This window comes from Pezoporus occidentalis, unplaced genomic scaffold, assembly GCF_034315485.1.
Source record: "Pezoporus occidentalis ecotype Australia unplaced genomic scaffold, CSIRO_AGI_Poc_V1 ctg103, whole genome shotgun sequence".
Classification (NCBI taxonomy): domain Eukaryota; kingdom Metazoa; phylum Chordata; class Aves; order Psittaciformes; family Psittacidae; genus Pezoporus; species Pezoporus occidentalis.
In genome coordinates, this window is record NW_026912812.1 from 410,900 (window position 1) to 426,953 (window position 16,054).

The following is a 16,054-nucleotide window of genomic DNA, read 5'->3' on the forward strand; positions in this document are numbered from 1 at the left end:
AAACAAAAAAAGACTTAGCTGAATGTGTGTTTTGGATGTTTTGTAGGAAAAATGTCTGCAAGAGACTGTCTTGTCTTTAAGTACTGAATATTGAGACCCAGGATGTTTCCTGGGCATTAATAACTACCTAGAAGAGTTAATGACTCAGAGAAAAGCTGAGGGTCATTAAACCAGTCAGTCATCAGCTCACTGGGAAATGCCCTCTGCTGAAATTTGTTATGGTTGCTGCTAGCACCTGTCCTTCATGGTAAACACAAGAAAAGAAAAAGGTAGCAGCATGCTTCTTTCTGCACAGCCAGAAAGCTCTTCAGCTATGCTGCTGTGAGAAGAAAGGCTGGGGGGGAACCACCATTGTGCTGAGCTTTCCAAAGACAGCAGTAAAAATTCTCCTCTTGAATTTAGATTATGTCATATAAGAACTTGAATAAAACAGCACTTTTTAAAAAACATTCAACTAACGAAGTACCAATGAGGTATATAAAGAGGAGAATGTCACTAACAGTGACAGAAGCTTGCTTGCTTTCTCCTCGCTGTTAGAAGAGCATCGTGGGCTACAGGGAAGGGATGAAGAAAAACTTCTGCTGGTGTTTTATGTCTCCAGAAGTGAGCACGGTACAACTCAAATTATAGAGGAGCTTGAAACCTCAGGACCACAGAAACATTTTGAGACCTGAGAACAGTTTCTTCCTCACTTTTGCTCAGCGAGCCACTGCCCCACTCCCGCTTCAGAGTGCTCCCTGCTCTGAGCTGTGCTGCCTATCATGTGGGGAATCAAAGGGACACCCCAAAGCCGGATCACCCCCAGCAGCTCTGTCTCACCTTGGGATTAGGACACATGTGAGAAACAGAGACCTGCCAGGGCACAACACTGGCTGGGGCACCACCAGTAACACACTCAACCCCTAGCAGAGCCCTATGAAAAAGTGAGAAGAAAGAACAACAGCATCATCTAGAATACATGGTGACAGCATACATTCCTTGCCAAATTTTGTGTAACCATCACTTTCTTCCCAGTTCCCTCAACTCTGAGGCATGGAGAGGCACAAAACGAAAAGACATGTTATAATTTGAAAGAGATTGAATACAGCAAGTTATAGAGCCAAGCAAATCTGTGGAAAATGAAGTATTTCATCCATAAAATAAGATATGTATGATTACTAAGGCATTTACTAGCTTGCAGTTTGTGACACACTCAGTATCTGCACATTTCAAACATGAAAAGTATATTTCAGTGCCCTTAGAGTAGGTATACTGCAGCTGGAAAGCCTCAAAACTCTTCCAGTAAATGCTAGATATCCATTAGTTCAAGAATTTCTTAAGAGCTTCTTTACAAAAAATATTAACTTATTAATAAAGTGTACTTACAGTTATTAATAGCACTTTAAGCTGAGTAAGGACGGAACAGATTTCTGTCTTAAGACAGCCAAATTATTGTCAGTTACTTGAACTCTGGTTTGACAATGAATATTTGGAGAAACATGCTTATTTGCACAGTTCATTTGTCTGAGAGTTTGCCAGTAACAAGGACAAGCAAAAAGATAGGTAATGTATTTCTTACCTTAGTAATATGCCATGATACTGTTGCAGGAGCTAGCAGCCAAAAGCAAAGTCACGATTGTTCTGGAAAAGAGGTTCTTTCAGCAAAACCTGCATCTCTGTTTAAGTTAAGGTAGTCAGCAATAAAAAACTTGAGGTAGCAAAGTTTCCTTTAATAAGTAGATTCGGTAGTGAAGCATGGCTAATCTAAAAACGCATCTTTACAAAACCTGAGCTGTAAGAGGCAGGGGGGCCACGTTTAACAAAGTTAGCTTGAACAAACAGCAGTTATTGGGTACAGCCAGCAAAAGACCTTAAACACCAATTTTAATTACCAGCCATGCAGAAAGAGCCAAGTGGGCATAGGCAATAGTGAAATAGCGCAGGCACTAGATGACTGGATTCCTCCATATTGTCTTTAAGACAAATAGCAGGACAGGAAGAACCAGGCCACCACCTTAAGCAGCAGAGACTTCAGATAATATTCAGACACATAGAACCATGTAGGTCGGAAAAGGCCTTTAAGATCATTGATTCCAACTAGCACTCTGCCACCACTACATCATGTTCCTAAATGCCCCATCTACAGATCTTTTAAATACACCCAGGGATTGTGACTCCCCTGGGCAGCCTGTTCCAATGCTGTGAATCAATTTTTCATAACATCCAATCTAAACTTCCCCTGGCACAACTTAAGGCCATTTCGTCTTGTCCTATCACTGATTACTTGGGAGACAAGACTAAACCCCACCTCATTCCATCCTCCTTTCAAACAGCTGTAAAGAGTGATAAGGTCTCCCCTCAGCCTCCTTTTCTCCATACTAAACAACCCCATTTCTCTCAGCTGCTCCTCATAAGATTGTGCTCTAGACCCTGCACCAGCTTTGTTCTTTTGCTGCGTAGTAAAAGGGCTACTGAGTTCTTCCCCAGCCATGCTGGGGTGGGCAGTGAAGTTGAGTATGAGCAATTTGAGAAACACAGGGCAGGGGTTGTTCATCTTAGGCAGAAAAGAATTTTATGGGCATTGCAATATCTACTCAGTAGGGACCATCTGGAACAGAGAGGCAATTCTTTTAGAAGTGTCATTTTACTGATTCGGGTAAATTGTTTGGAGCTGATAAAAGGAATCTGTTTCCTCCTGTACAGAATCTTGCTGCACTTCCAACTATGAAGACTTCTTGCTTCTCTTGTTTGAACACATGGCTCCTCTCAAGAGAAGCCTTCCACCAAATTTCTCTTCCTCCCCATGCCTCACAGGAAAAGGATGCACAACTTACACCTTACAGACTTTGAAGGTTACTTCTCATGACTTTTCAAGATGTGCTGGGGCTGAAATACTTAGGATAGCAGCTTTTACTGCAGGAAAGGGATAAGACTTGCTTTTAAGTGGTCCTGCTTTTGAGCCAAATGCCTTCATCTTTGGTTGTTTTTTTAGTCATGGAATTTCTCTGCACTTAGAAAAATAAAGGTTTGCCAGGACACAGAAGGATCTTAGGAAGTTCACTCTAGCCTGCTCTCACCAGTACTAATTAGGAGAGTGTATTTCCCCAGCTTTTACTTCCCTTCCAAGCTTCGCTTTCATTTTTTCTATCTTAGCGAGACAACCTTAGCATCCTTTGTCAGAGAGAATGGAGAATAAATTCAGAAGTCTCCCCATGAGATTAACCTGCTCATGCTGGAGTTTTTTCCTGGCATTTTTGACATCAGCACAAGTTATTTGCCATATCACCCCTGTGACAACTCTTTGGAAAGGGCAGGGTTCAATGTAAGGGCTAAAATAACCATGGCAAAGTGGGGCAAGGGAGAGAGAAGACTGCCAGTGAGTCAAATCTCTTTCAACATTTTATATAAATCTTTCACTTTGAGTTCAGCTGGAAATCTGTCAAAATAGGGTGCTACCAACCACACATTTTTGACTCAAAATAGTGGCATTCAGAACGAAATACAGGCAAACAAACAAGAAGTACTCAACCTGATAATTCTATTATGGCAAATCTGCAAGACTAGCAGACAGGAAAAAGAATATGTGGAAATTCAAAACAGAGAAGTGTCCAGTTTCGGTGTCATAGTCTTGCCAAACATCAGGAATGACATGGAAAATGAGTATCAGTGAAATGAACCTTCATCACTCGGTAGATGGATCTCATGCATTGCACCAGGGTGAATAGGAAGATGATGCCATGAGCAGACCCAGGTCTCCTACCAGCTGCAGCAGCAGCCACCAGACTTGAAGTGAAGTGAGAGACAGCAGACTCTGCTCCACATTTCCTTGAAGAAACAAAGGGAGTGGGGCTAAGAGGAGTATAAAGAAGTACAGCTGGGAGAGTTTCTTGAAAAAAAGGTCAAGTGCAAATCAACCTGAGTTTGTGGAGTATTTTTAAATACCATGTGCCAAAAACTGACAGAGGGCTTTTCAGATGTTGTTGTCAGATCTCCCTGCAGCTTAATTTTTCCTGTTACAAGTACTGCTTCTACAGGTTCTGGGACTGGAAAGACCATGTACTCTGAAACAGCTATAGACAGAAAGCAGAAAATGTTAAGAGCCTATGTTAAAAGGATGGTCTTTGTGTCAGCACTCTGGAGAGGTAAGATTGCACTTGTCAAGACCAAGGGAAAAAGCAGGCTACAATAACCTATTTGATGGCAGCTTTTACATGCATTTTAAGTTTCAAGCTTCAAGCAGTAAGCGGCTGTGACAAGAGTGACTTTTCTAAAAATTCCTCTTTAGTCATCTTGTGCAAGCAGATACTTACTAAACATCAAAACCTGGGGACTGAAAGATGGTTTCTTCTCAAATATCCATCTTACATCCATGAGAAACCATGTAGAATGAGGGTAACATTTTAAAAGATGTAAGTTCCTTTGCCCACCAGAAGCTTTTACAGACACATGGAGGCAAGAAACTGATAGAGAAAGGCAACAGAGAATGACCTGCTGAAGCTAAATGTGATACCAAACAACCCTTAATATAAACAAAGCAATCATTTGGGGTTTTGGGGAAATACGAGTAAGTTTCTAGAGCTTCTTCACACAGTCTCTATGATCTGGTAGGGGTGGTAGCAGTCACAGATTCCATCCAGGACTTTGCGCTTTCCACCTAGAAGACCATGTATCTGATGCCTCATCTGCCAACACCATCTGCAACCACAGATGGTGCTGACCAAAACTGCTTCTAAATTCAATGCGGTTCAATGTTTTTTCCCATGAAGCCCCAAAACCAAAATGCAGCTCCTCAGCTCAGGACCCATTTCAGAAATATGTTTTCAATTTAACTTATTATTCAAAGACAACTGTTAACATATTCACTCTCTGAAACAATTTACAGGGAGGAAAAGCAGCAGTTTCATTTAACATAGGGAATGTTCTACTACACAGGGCTTTCCCCACATTGAAATGGCAAAGCTTGCTAACAGCAGTCATTCTTGCAACAATAGCAGCAAAATAGTAATGGTGACAATGAGGTTTGTAAGAAAATGAGCTTATCAGGATAGAAGTATCCTGAACTGAGAGGCTTCAGTGGTTGTCAGAGCTGGCAGCTTAGATTAGCAGAGCAAATTAATAGCCTATTTATTAATATACACCACCGCATACAACCACTGTAATTTTTACAAGTTCACAGAGCTGACAGAAGACAAGAAACATTTGTTCAGGGGGAACAGGGCTGAGCAATTTTCTTCTTTCTTGACCTGAAACACTGAGATCCTCCACAAAGGGAAGCTCTGGAGATAACACTGGCTTCTGTATCTTGCAAAGTCATCATCTTTCAGTTAATTTTGCCAGACAGCCATGCATCTTATTTCTGAAGATAGCTGTTCTAGAGAGGAAGGATTAAGCTATCATAACCTGAGGTCCAAGAAATTAAATTTGCTACTTCTCTGACCGTCACTTTGGGACTGCCTTAAACTTTTCTGGGGCACAGGGGTGGGATGCTGGATTTCTCGAGCCTTGCTGCTTTTTTATGTGCTTGTACACAGGAGGGAAGGAGAATGCAGCCCTTACACGTGACACCCTCACAGTGCATCTGCCAGCCTGCCCTTCTGCAAATACCATTAGGAACTTTCCCATTCAAAAAAAACAGACTTAAATCAACATTAGCACCGTAATTACTGCAAAGCTGTTGAATGGGTTGCTCTGTTAGCTGAAGCCCATTTTAATCCCAAACCAACATGGTTAGGATGGGAAAGGCTTCTTAAAGGTATTTGAAATATGTATACTCTGTTTCAGGTCCTGGGAATCAAGTTACCAGCCTGTAAGTGAGCTAAAGCAGCGAGAGAGTGCTGAGACCCGGAGCAGCCACAGGACGTGGGTAATTTGCTGAGCTCAGTCCTCAGGCCAAGCAGAGCCCCCGATTACAGCAGCTGGAATGTGTGCGCTGCAGCCCTGGACAGCTGGGGGAGAAAGGGCCGGTCACAAATTAAATTAAGAGGTGTAATGTGGTGTGAGAAGAAAAACAAATTGAGATTGTGAAAACAGGTGCCAGCCGACATTTACCCAGTGCTCAGTCACACTTTCCTTTCTCTTGGTGTGATTAGCAGCTAAGCTGAGTTAGGATAGATTTCATGCTTCTGTGACCTTTGAGAACCCCTCTATGGAAAAAGAAAAACACCTGTAGCTTGAGGGTTTTTCCCAAGAGGGTAAAAGGTCCCAACTACTGTGGAGCTGGGTTGGCCAGACTGATACACAGGCAAAAATACACATATGTTGGGTGATCAGTCAGATTAACTTTTCTTTTCTTAAATTAGTCCAACAAGTAGCATTAAACACAGGGCATTAAAGCAACACCAGGGTGGAAAACTAATGCATTTTGTCTGCGTCATCAGGGCTGTCTTAATTGTTGTTCAGAGAAGACTGTGGACACTATCTTGAAGTGCTGGGAAGGACCAAAGCGAGACACATCAGGCCCAGTTGTTCCCCACAGAGCCTTGAGATATTGCTGTGTCGCTGAAAGCAGGACTGACTTTGTATTAGTTCCATTCAGGACTCCCTGAAAGAGAAGTGAGGGCACAGGAGATCACCCCAATACCACTACACCTAAACATTCCTCCGTCGGAGCTATATCTGGTACAACCACATGGTGGGAAATTTACCCTTCTTCCACTGCCTGGGCAGCCTCTCCTCTTGGAGCCACTCTTGGCTTGAGGGCTCACTGGAGGTTTCTCAAGGCTTCTTCCACTAGTGCCCGCTCTGCACAGCCAGGTCCTACTCCGAGCCTCTCCCCTAGCAGGGAAACTACTGTAGATTGCCAACAAATTGACCTCCAAACACATTGGTCATTTCTCTCAATCTGATTCAGATGCCAAGGAGGTCCCTGACTCAAAAGAATCTTCTGGTGTGGTAACATGAAGTAGAATATGTGCCAGGTCTACCTGCTAAATCCAGGACAACCTTCTCATACACCCCCAGCCCTGGCAATTTCAGAAGTGTCACCCCTGAAACAAAATGGTTGTTAGGTGTGTTATATAGTGTCTGTGGCCACAGAGCAACTTTCCAAGCAGCCATCTCCCTCTTTCCCAAATGCATCAGAATCATCAGAACAGAGGATTTTGGTGGTATTTACCCGTGGCTCCATATGGATATGCCCACCCTGCAGCATGCTTGGCTGCAGCTAATACTCAGCCCCATCCTGTGGGGCACCAAAACACACTTACTCCTGCCCCCTCAAACCTGTGAAGCATGAACTACCCCCAGACATGCTACAATGTGCAGATCCCAAGTGCTTTGGGAGAAAATACTCCAGCTACACCTTCTGCTCATTTTTAAGGTCACTGACTTCCATGTGCTGACATGAAGTTTTGGGACTGTTAAACACAGCAGCATTGAATTAACATTTTTTCCTCAAAACTCTCCACAACCGAACAGATGATGGCAAGCGCGTACCGTAAGACCACTTGATGAAAATATCAGGGGCCTTACAAATAGTTTGCATTCTCTGGCCTTCAGTTTCATGATCATTATCATAGTAAAATGTTTTTTGCTTATTCCTTGCACACCTGCTGTGTGTCAGTTTTCCCCCTTGCAGCTTCCTTACTGCATGCACTGTTCATACTGACATATACAATCACTTTTTTCATACCAAGCAGATCTTGTGCAATTGGCCCATCACATACTGATAAAAAACACAGCACATGAAACGCTTTGTAAAGGGAGAGGAATGCAGACTGGGAATGTGTTTCAGGGTTAGATTAAATGAGAGGTCTGGAACTTGCTGTCATGAAGTTTGGGATCAAAATGCATAAATATTTCCAAAGTATTTGTTTTCATCTCATACAACAAACTGTTCTTATGAAATGTCAGCAGCAAATCAAGCCAAGGGACCAGCTCCTTGAAGCCATGAAGCATAACCAAAACACTCTGCAGGGAGCAGGAAGGATGGATAGATGGGTGAAAATCCAAGTTCTGCTTCACCACCTCACCTGCTTTTTAACCTCTACAATTCAAGGGTGGCTATATTTGGAGTTTCAGCTCCTTTACCCCACTTCTTCCTCGCTGCTCCCAGTAACTTCATGCCAGTCCAAGATTACCCTCATTCAGCCCTCTACACGTGCACTATTCCTCCAAAATTAATTTGCTTTTAGAAGCATGTCATCCTGGCTGTGCAAACTGGTCTTAGGGATAAAAACTGGTTAAATATTGACATAAAATTGAAACAGAACACATTTTAAATAGTGTTTTATCTGGTTTAAATGCATTTGGAAGTATCTTTTTTTCTGTAAGTTGAGTTAGTTTAACAAAAGCCAGTCTCTCATACATACTCCAACCCTGAGCAAACAATAGCTGCTGCAGCCAAAGCTGCTAAGAACAAACAAGCCTAGAAACATCTGGTTTACTTCAAAGACACTAAAAAAGAAGGAAAACAACAAAAAAACAAACAAAAGCAGGTTTTTGTTGGTTTGTTTTTTTTAAACTTGACAAGTTACACTAAGCATATGTGGAAAATCGCAGGTAGTTATCCATGCAATATTTTCTTCCTGGGACTTGTGAACTGAAATGACCCAGAAGATGCAGCAGCTATTACTATTAAGCAATACAATTTGTCGTTGTTAATAGTAAAGAGAAGATGTATTTAAATAAAATTATTCCAAGCCCATAGAGACAGGCCCAGAAATAGAAGTCCTAATGGGGTGTTTTTCTCAGTTCCCTTAAGGAACTGCCACCATGTAAAAGGCAAAAGCATATATGGTTAAAAAAAAAAAAAAAAAAGAAGGATGTTTATACTGAATATGCGTATTTTAGACTTCCTTGTTTTAGGTTTCCTTGGAAGAAGGAAAATGGGATTTGCTGATTGGTAAAAAAAAAAAATCAAAAGCAAAAACAAAATCAGAGAACAAGCACATATTACCTCTGGCCGTTCCTAGTAGTGGCACTCCATCCTTTTTGCCTTTAAACAGCAAGATAAATATTTTCTAGCTAAGCTGACTAGGCAATGAAGATTTAACTGACTCCTGATGTGGTTAAAAAAAAGCAGTTTGCAAAGACTATGCAGTTTATTTGCAGTGATCCTACCCCTCTACTCCGCTCTCGTGAGACCTCACTTGGAGTATTATGTGCAGTTCTGGTGTCTTCAACATAAAAAGGACATGGAACTGTTGGAACAAGTCCAGAAGAGGGCCATGAGGATGATCAGGGGACTGGAGCACCTCCCAAATGAAGATAGGTTGAGAAAGTTGGGGCTGTTCAGCCTGGAGAAGAGAAGGCTGCGTGGAGACCTCATAGCAGCCTTCCAGTATCTGAAGGGGGCCTATGAGGATGCTGGGGAGGGACTCTTTGCTAGGGACTGTAGTGATAGGACAAGGGGTAATGGGTTCAAACTTAAGCAAGGGAAGTTTAGATCGGATATAAGGAAAAAGTTCTTTTCTCCCTGAAATACCTTTTGTGTTTTTACACTGGGTATAAGCAGACCTCATTTGTTTGCAAAAACGATGTTAGGGATTACTGGGAAACTAGGGATTTAAATCAACACAGGCAATATAAAATTGATCAGGTAAGACATGACACCATTTAAACAGACTACAAGGAATGTTAAGAAAAAGGCAAATATTGCCTTTGATGATCAAATTCTAACAACCTTCACACTGAAAAGTAAGAAACCTGTTGCTTGGTAACATGAAATGTCTTCTGCAAATGAAGTTTTGTATGTACCGTAGTGCAAGCCAGCTATTTTAAGAAAAAGAATAGACAAGTAGAAGTTTCTTTCAAGTTCTGGCTATTCTGTGTATTGAATAACCAGGTAACTCACAAAACCATCTTCCACATATTCTAAATTAAGAATGGTGTTCCCAATTCTAAAATTTTTATGAGAATCTCTTGCCTAAACCTCCAGTAAGTTGCTAACTGAAAATTCCATCAGTATCTCTCAATTCAGAATTACCATGTTTCTTTACCTCATGATGAGAAAATTCAGCACAAAGGCTGAAACAACTACTTTTAAAGCTGTTATAGTAAGAAAGAGCAAGTCTGTTTTTAAAAGCTACATTCCTTACACCAAAATAGTAGCTGTTGATTACCAGTAAATTCAATATGGCATTCTTTATTAAAGCCCAACCTCAGAATTCATTTATGTACTATTCAATTCTAAAATGTCAAATTGAGAGTTCTAGTTGGCCTTTGCTCAACCAGATACCAAGTAATTTAACTGACCCATGCAGATTATCCCAACCCCAATATGCCATAGTAATTCAGAGACATAGCATGGCAAACAGTTATTTCAGATATTTGAATATGAAAGTATTCAAACATATTTCTCTGTGTATGTGGGGGAAACTGCAGTGGCAGTGAAAACAAAGGTAATTTATTTCCAAATACATAAAAATTTATTATATGCTTTCAATATATAATTTCCTTCTAAAAGATGAATCATGAAATCTTTAGTTAAATAAGTCAATGCAGAGTGATGCTGATTACTGAACTTCACAAAAAAACTTCAGCAATCCTCACACATTCATTAGACAACAAAACCAAAATAAACTGGATGTGATAAATAGATTGGAGATTTAAGCAATACATGAAAACATATTACCCCCACTAAGCAAATGGCAGATAAAGACTTTTAGAAGAAGTTCATATGGTGTGGATTTCTTGCCATGAAGTTATCCTAGCTTCACCAAGACCTTGCAATCAGCGAGTGAAATTTCTGAGATGGGTCAATATCCTGTAGCAAGAGTAAGTTAGTGGAAGTGGTACACACTTTACCCCAGGGTCAAAGAACTAACATCTCCATAGCTCAGGACGTCTTTTTGATGAATGTGAAACAGCTGAAATAAATATATCAAGGGTAACAATTGCGCTCCCATGGTAGATCCAGCTGCTGCAAAAATAAACCTGGGGGAAAAAAGCCATAGAGTAAAAAAATGCAATATATAAAAAAACCCCTCCTACACCAAACAATCCCACCACTTCCAGATAAATCCTTTTAAAATACAGGACTCTTTGAAAAAGCTGGTTGAAGATGAATGTAGAGATTAACTGGTTAAAAGCAAAACCTTCCAAACACAGAAGGATTGCTTTAAAAGCAGTATTTTTATCTTCTTCAGTGATTTTTTTCCAGACTTGAGGAACATTCGTACCTGTTAGTAAGTTATTTTAAAAACAAACAGACTGGTCATAATCCTGTTAATACTTTATTAGTGTAATTTTTTAGCTTTCTATTGGACAGAACATAAATGCAAACTCAAAAAAAAAAAAAAAATTCAGAGTCTTTTGCTACTCAGTAGAAATGACCATGGCAGCCTGGTTCATGTTCATTCTTTGTTACAGAAACAAGAGGAAGGGAAAGGGAGGGAAAAAGCATCAATAGAACAATTAGGCACACAGCTGACACTTACTGTACAATGATATGCACAAGTAATTCATAACAGCTATATTCATGAGATGTGCTCTTCAGATTTTTCCCTTGTAATATATGAGCTTTGCTCAGATGAGCAAAGATCACTGAGAACAAGGGTAAAATTAACAAAGGAGTAACAAATAAGACTTTTAAAACAAGTCCTTAAATAAACTAACGCGACAACAGAATGCAAAATTGTTCAGCTGAGAAGATATTTTTAACCTAGACTTCAAAACATTAAAAATTCATTTATTTTACAGTTATTCAAATACACATGCAGTAAATGAAAATATTGCACAAAATTAAAATTTAGATTGTAGAATTCATATATTTTTATTTTGGTACGCATTCTGGTAGCACTTAAAATTTACTGTATAGTTCTAACAAACACCAGCAGCACAAGCTTGAGGATGAACCAAATGGAAAATTCAATTGCTTGTTTTCTCTTAAAAATAATTAAGGCTAAAACAAGTGCATTTGTTGACAATGGCACAATTTTCAGCAGCCAGTCACAGCACCCAAAGGCCAGAAGATACACCCAGACAATTAGGTGCTGTATATTAACATTCAGTTTTGGAAACTTTCTGGGATAAGAGGCTGCTTGGGTTGACAGGGTAGGTATTTCAAGCTGTCAACAGGAAAAACATTTAACTAGAGATACACACAAACTCTTTTTAACAAAAAGGTTCATTTCTGATTATTCTTGTCAGCCAACAGGCACCACTGAATTAGAAGCCACATTCTGTAATTAAGTACAGAAGACAAAACTTCAATACATATATACATATGCACACATAGGTATACAAGTGTGTGTATAGGTATATATAGGTAATAAATTCATTAAGTAAAACTAATAAACATGGTGTATTATGTTCACTTCACATTCCTAGAGATATTATTTTATTTTTGTACAGAAATGTACCAGATAATAATAAAAAAAAAAAATCCCAAATTCGCACATTATCACTATTCTCTTGAATTTTTTCATGGTACCTACAGATACATAAAAAGTTCCACAGATCTGACAAAACAGTATTTGAATTTCCCGCTTTCATACTGCATAACAAATTCAGTGATTTAAAAGTCATAAATTAGATTTGGTAGGCTCAAGGATGTATTTGCTATATCGCCAAGAACAATTGCTGAATGATGTTTCATCAGTCAGATATCAGGAATGCTTGAGCATCCTGACATTAGAGGAAGATACAGGCTTGTAAACAACAGGAGCTGGCTACACTGATTACTTAACACAGAACTCAATAAACTTGTTAAATTCAACACACTTCTACAGAACCTGCAGAGAGGAAGGGGGACGGGTTCTTACATATTTAAGCAACTCGTCTTCCTAGGGACTATAAAAGAAAAGGATTTAATTTACAGTATTTAGTTCTGCAATAAAGAAAAAAAAACAACGAAGTGCACTTGAGTCCATGCATACTGTATGAGAATGTTAACAGTACAATATGATCATCGTTAAGTAGTATGATAAAAGGCTACATTGCATTAGAGTCCATGAGAAAAAATTATCTATATAGAGGCTTCAGTCAATTTAACTAGGTCCTTTGAGAGCCTTCTTGTCTACTCTTAGAACGCTTTCATAAAAGGTCTATGCTCCTCCCTCATGTAAAAGGATCGTTTGTTCCCATTACGACACAAATTGCTATAAGGATCCTTGATCAATTGCTGTATCTTACCCTGCGCTTAGCGTTCAGAAAAGTACTGGACTCTGTAGGATTACTTCCTATTTATATCCAGATAGCCATGCTCAAACAGTAGGGGACTAAGGAAAACACAAACTGAGATACGCTGTGGCCAAACAGGATTATTTGGTTGTTACTTTATTTTTAATTGGACAGAAATTCTTCACTGAAACTAAACAGATGGATGTGGGGCCTTGATGTCAAATTTTTATTAAAATTTTACATCAAAAAAATAAAAAAAATATTTAAAAAAATATTCCAGTTTTATCTCATTTTTATTTTCATATATACACTGAGATGCATTCAGGATTTTCCAAGTGTTTGCATATGACTAATGAAATCTTTTACCTGTGAGGAACCAACTAATTTAACATTTTCCATTCGAGGCTTACACACTAAAAGGTAAGGAATCTTTCACTTATGTAGGACAGTCTTTCACATCCAAAAAAAGTTTCAGAATTTAGTGGGGAGTTGTGTGTAAACTGTGTCTTAGTGCAATTTCCTCATCTTCTAACATGTCTATCCTCTTTTTAACATGTACCCCCTTCCTTCTACAAATATTAACTTGACATATGTTCAAATATGTCAACCAAACATAAATATGATGCCACTTCTCCACTGAAGTTACACGCAATATCTATGCCAGGTGCTGTAAGAGCAGAATATGGCCCTTAAGCTACAGAATAATCAAAACAAAAGGTTTGTTTCTACTGCACCTCTGCCTTTACTAAACCCCCCATTAGATCTGATGTTATTCTTTAAAACATGAAAGGTGTTGTAAATGAGGCATAAAAGCCACATTGCCTCTATTTTTCTTTAATAAATGTACTTTTATGATGGGGCTATAACTATTTCTCCCCTCTCCTACGAACCTGCTATTCCGGAGACTGTTTTTCCTGTTAGCTCAGCCTTTACAGGAATGTTAAAAGAGAGCCCTACAGAGCCTCAACAGTCATAATAATGTTGAACAATTCCACCCGATTCTCACACATTGCACTATCTCCCAGTGCCAAAACATCCTTTCCTTCTATTGTGTCACCATAGTTGTGCTTTACTTGAGCAGTCTGGCACTTTTCATTGCTGGCAAAACATCGACTCAGGAAAGGAAGGAATTAGCATTCTTATATATTGGGCCAGTATTCCTCTCAATGTTGCATGAAGACGCACCAAATCATTTAAAACACACAAACCCTTCTGGTAGTGGTTGAATTACAAGTGAAGATGAGAAGATCCACAGGTCTTACAGATGCATTAATAATCTAATATGTGACACTAGAAGACTGGTGCAGAAATAACAGCATGTGAGTTTGAAGCCCCAGAGAATCTGCCCAAGTAATTAATCCTGGACAAACATACACCAGCTTTGCAGGTTTGAAGTGTCACCTTTTCTGTAAGGAAGGCGCTTGAGTAGAAAGTAGTCTCTGCTTATACCTCTGCATCTGCTTTGACCGTGAATGCAGTTTACTGAAGAGCTCAGGGAACTTATTTTGTGGAAATAAGGTTTCTAGGAATCTCTCCAGAAACACGTACACCATTCTCTTGTTCAGCTGAGAGTGCTGGAACATTTCAAAGACCCGAAGAATGCCTTTCCGTGTAGTCTCGGCACCGATGATATGCTTCAATTCGTCTACAAAAACAAAGGTTACACACAAGTTTAATCTCAATTCTGCTTCTGTGTTAACAAACTGAATACTAAGTCTTTCAACTTATGTAGCCTGGAATCTGTAGTAACAGTGCCTCTATTATACACAACAGAACTAAACTGAAAGTTCTCTTACAGCAGAAAGGATTTCTGAAAATTACTTCACTTTTACACTATATGTGTAACCATGTTATTTTACATGTAATCATGGTGCATTGGAACACAGGTATTTCATCTGCTAGACTAAGTGAAGCTGAATACTAGGTGGTTCTAAGAGAATTACAGTTGCAAAGTCATCATACACATGAAAATATGCAGTGCTTTAATAATAAAAAACCTTTTTATTTAAATACAGGTCATATGTCAAAATTTCTTGTCAACATTTTAACTATCAGTAAGAATACTGACTAATTCCAGCAACAATATATGGTAAAGATTATTAGCCTTCAATTCCAGACTCACTTACCTGGCATTACCTCCAGTAATTTGGTCTTCCCTGCCACTCTTGTTCTCATTCTAATAGCTTTGTCCCTCCGCGGAACTGTCTCTGCTAAAATGCCATTGGGCCAGAAAGCATCTCTGTAACAAAAGCAAATCTGTCAAAATACATAAAAGTTTTATCAAGTGAAAGGCTCTTTTTAATCCCTCAAAGCTATCTCATGAAATAAATACAAGAAAGTAATTTGCACACCACCTAACACAGACTTCAAATATTAGAAAAGGAAAAAGGCAAAAAAGAAATCAAAGGCAAGAAGTGCAATACACTCAGTGTATTAGTAACTACCCTGTACTTTTTTAGCACAATAATCTGATGCAGAAAATTGTAAGAAAACATTACACACCAAAAAGCATTCAAATACCACATAGTTGTTACACAAAACGTACTTCAGATTTGCTTCTACCAACCAGTGTCTATCACCACTAACAGACTCTAGGCGTAGGCCTATTAAATGCTTCATTAGATCTCTGACAGTATTTAGCCTATGAACAAGCTAAAGCTGAGATGTTTCAGGATAGCTTAAAGACCAGTGCAAAAGACATGACTGCCTAAAAAGCTATTTGCCTCAGTGAATAACATCCTCTTTCTTAATAAGAAGCAGAGATTCTTAGTCGGTTTTATTGAAGAATAACAGAATACCTATAAAGCATGTATTCTAATGGCTAATGTTACCCTACTTTATTTGTATTTTACCTAATATGTTATCCTGTGTTATTTCCTTTACTCCATCAAAATAAAACTAACAACAAAAAAAACAAACAGAAAACAACAAACAAACAAAACCAACAAAAAACACCCACCCCCCAAAAAAAAAAAAAAAAAAAAAAACAAAAAACAAGAGGCAAGCTCAACAG

General features: G+C 39.1%; 1 protein-coding gene across 3 annotated transcripts in view; it reads right to left on the reverse strand.

Moving 5' to 3' along the window:
- Positions 1–11,137: 11,137 nt before the first annotated feature.
- The window catches only part of SNX13 (sorting nexin 13), a 45,519-nt gene continuing 40,602 nt past the window's right edge, over positions 11,138–16,054 (reverse strand). For all 3 annotated transcript variants that reach the window (XM_062616539.1, XM_062616518.1, XM_062616528.1), the window contains 2 exons: positions 15,168–15,280; positions 11,138–14,686 (listed from right to left, as the gene is read on the reverse strand). In XM_062616539.1, the coding sequence (XP_062472523.1) occupies positions 14,439–14,686; positions 15,168–15,280 (361 nt within the window). In that variant the 3' untranslated portion in view covers positions 11,138–14,438. The remainder of the gene's footprint in view (positions 14,687–15,167; positions 15,281–16,054) is intronic.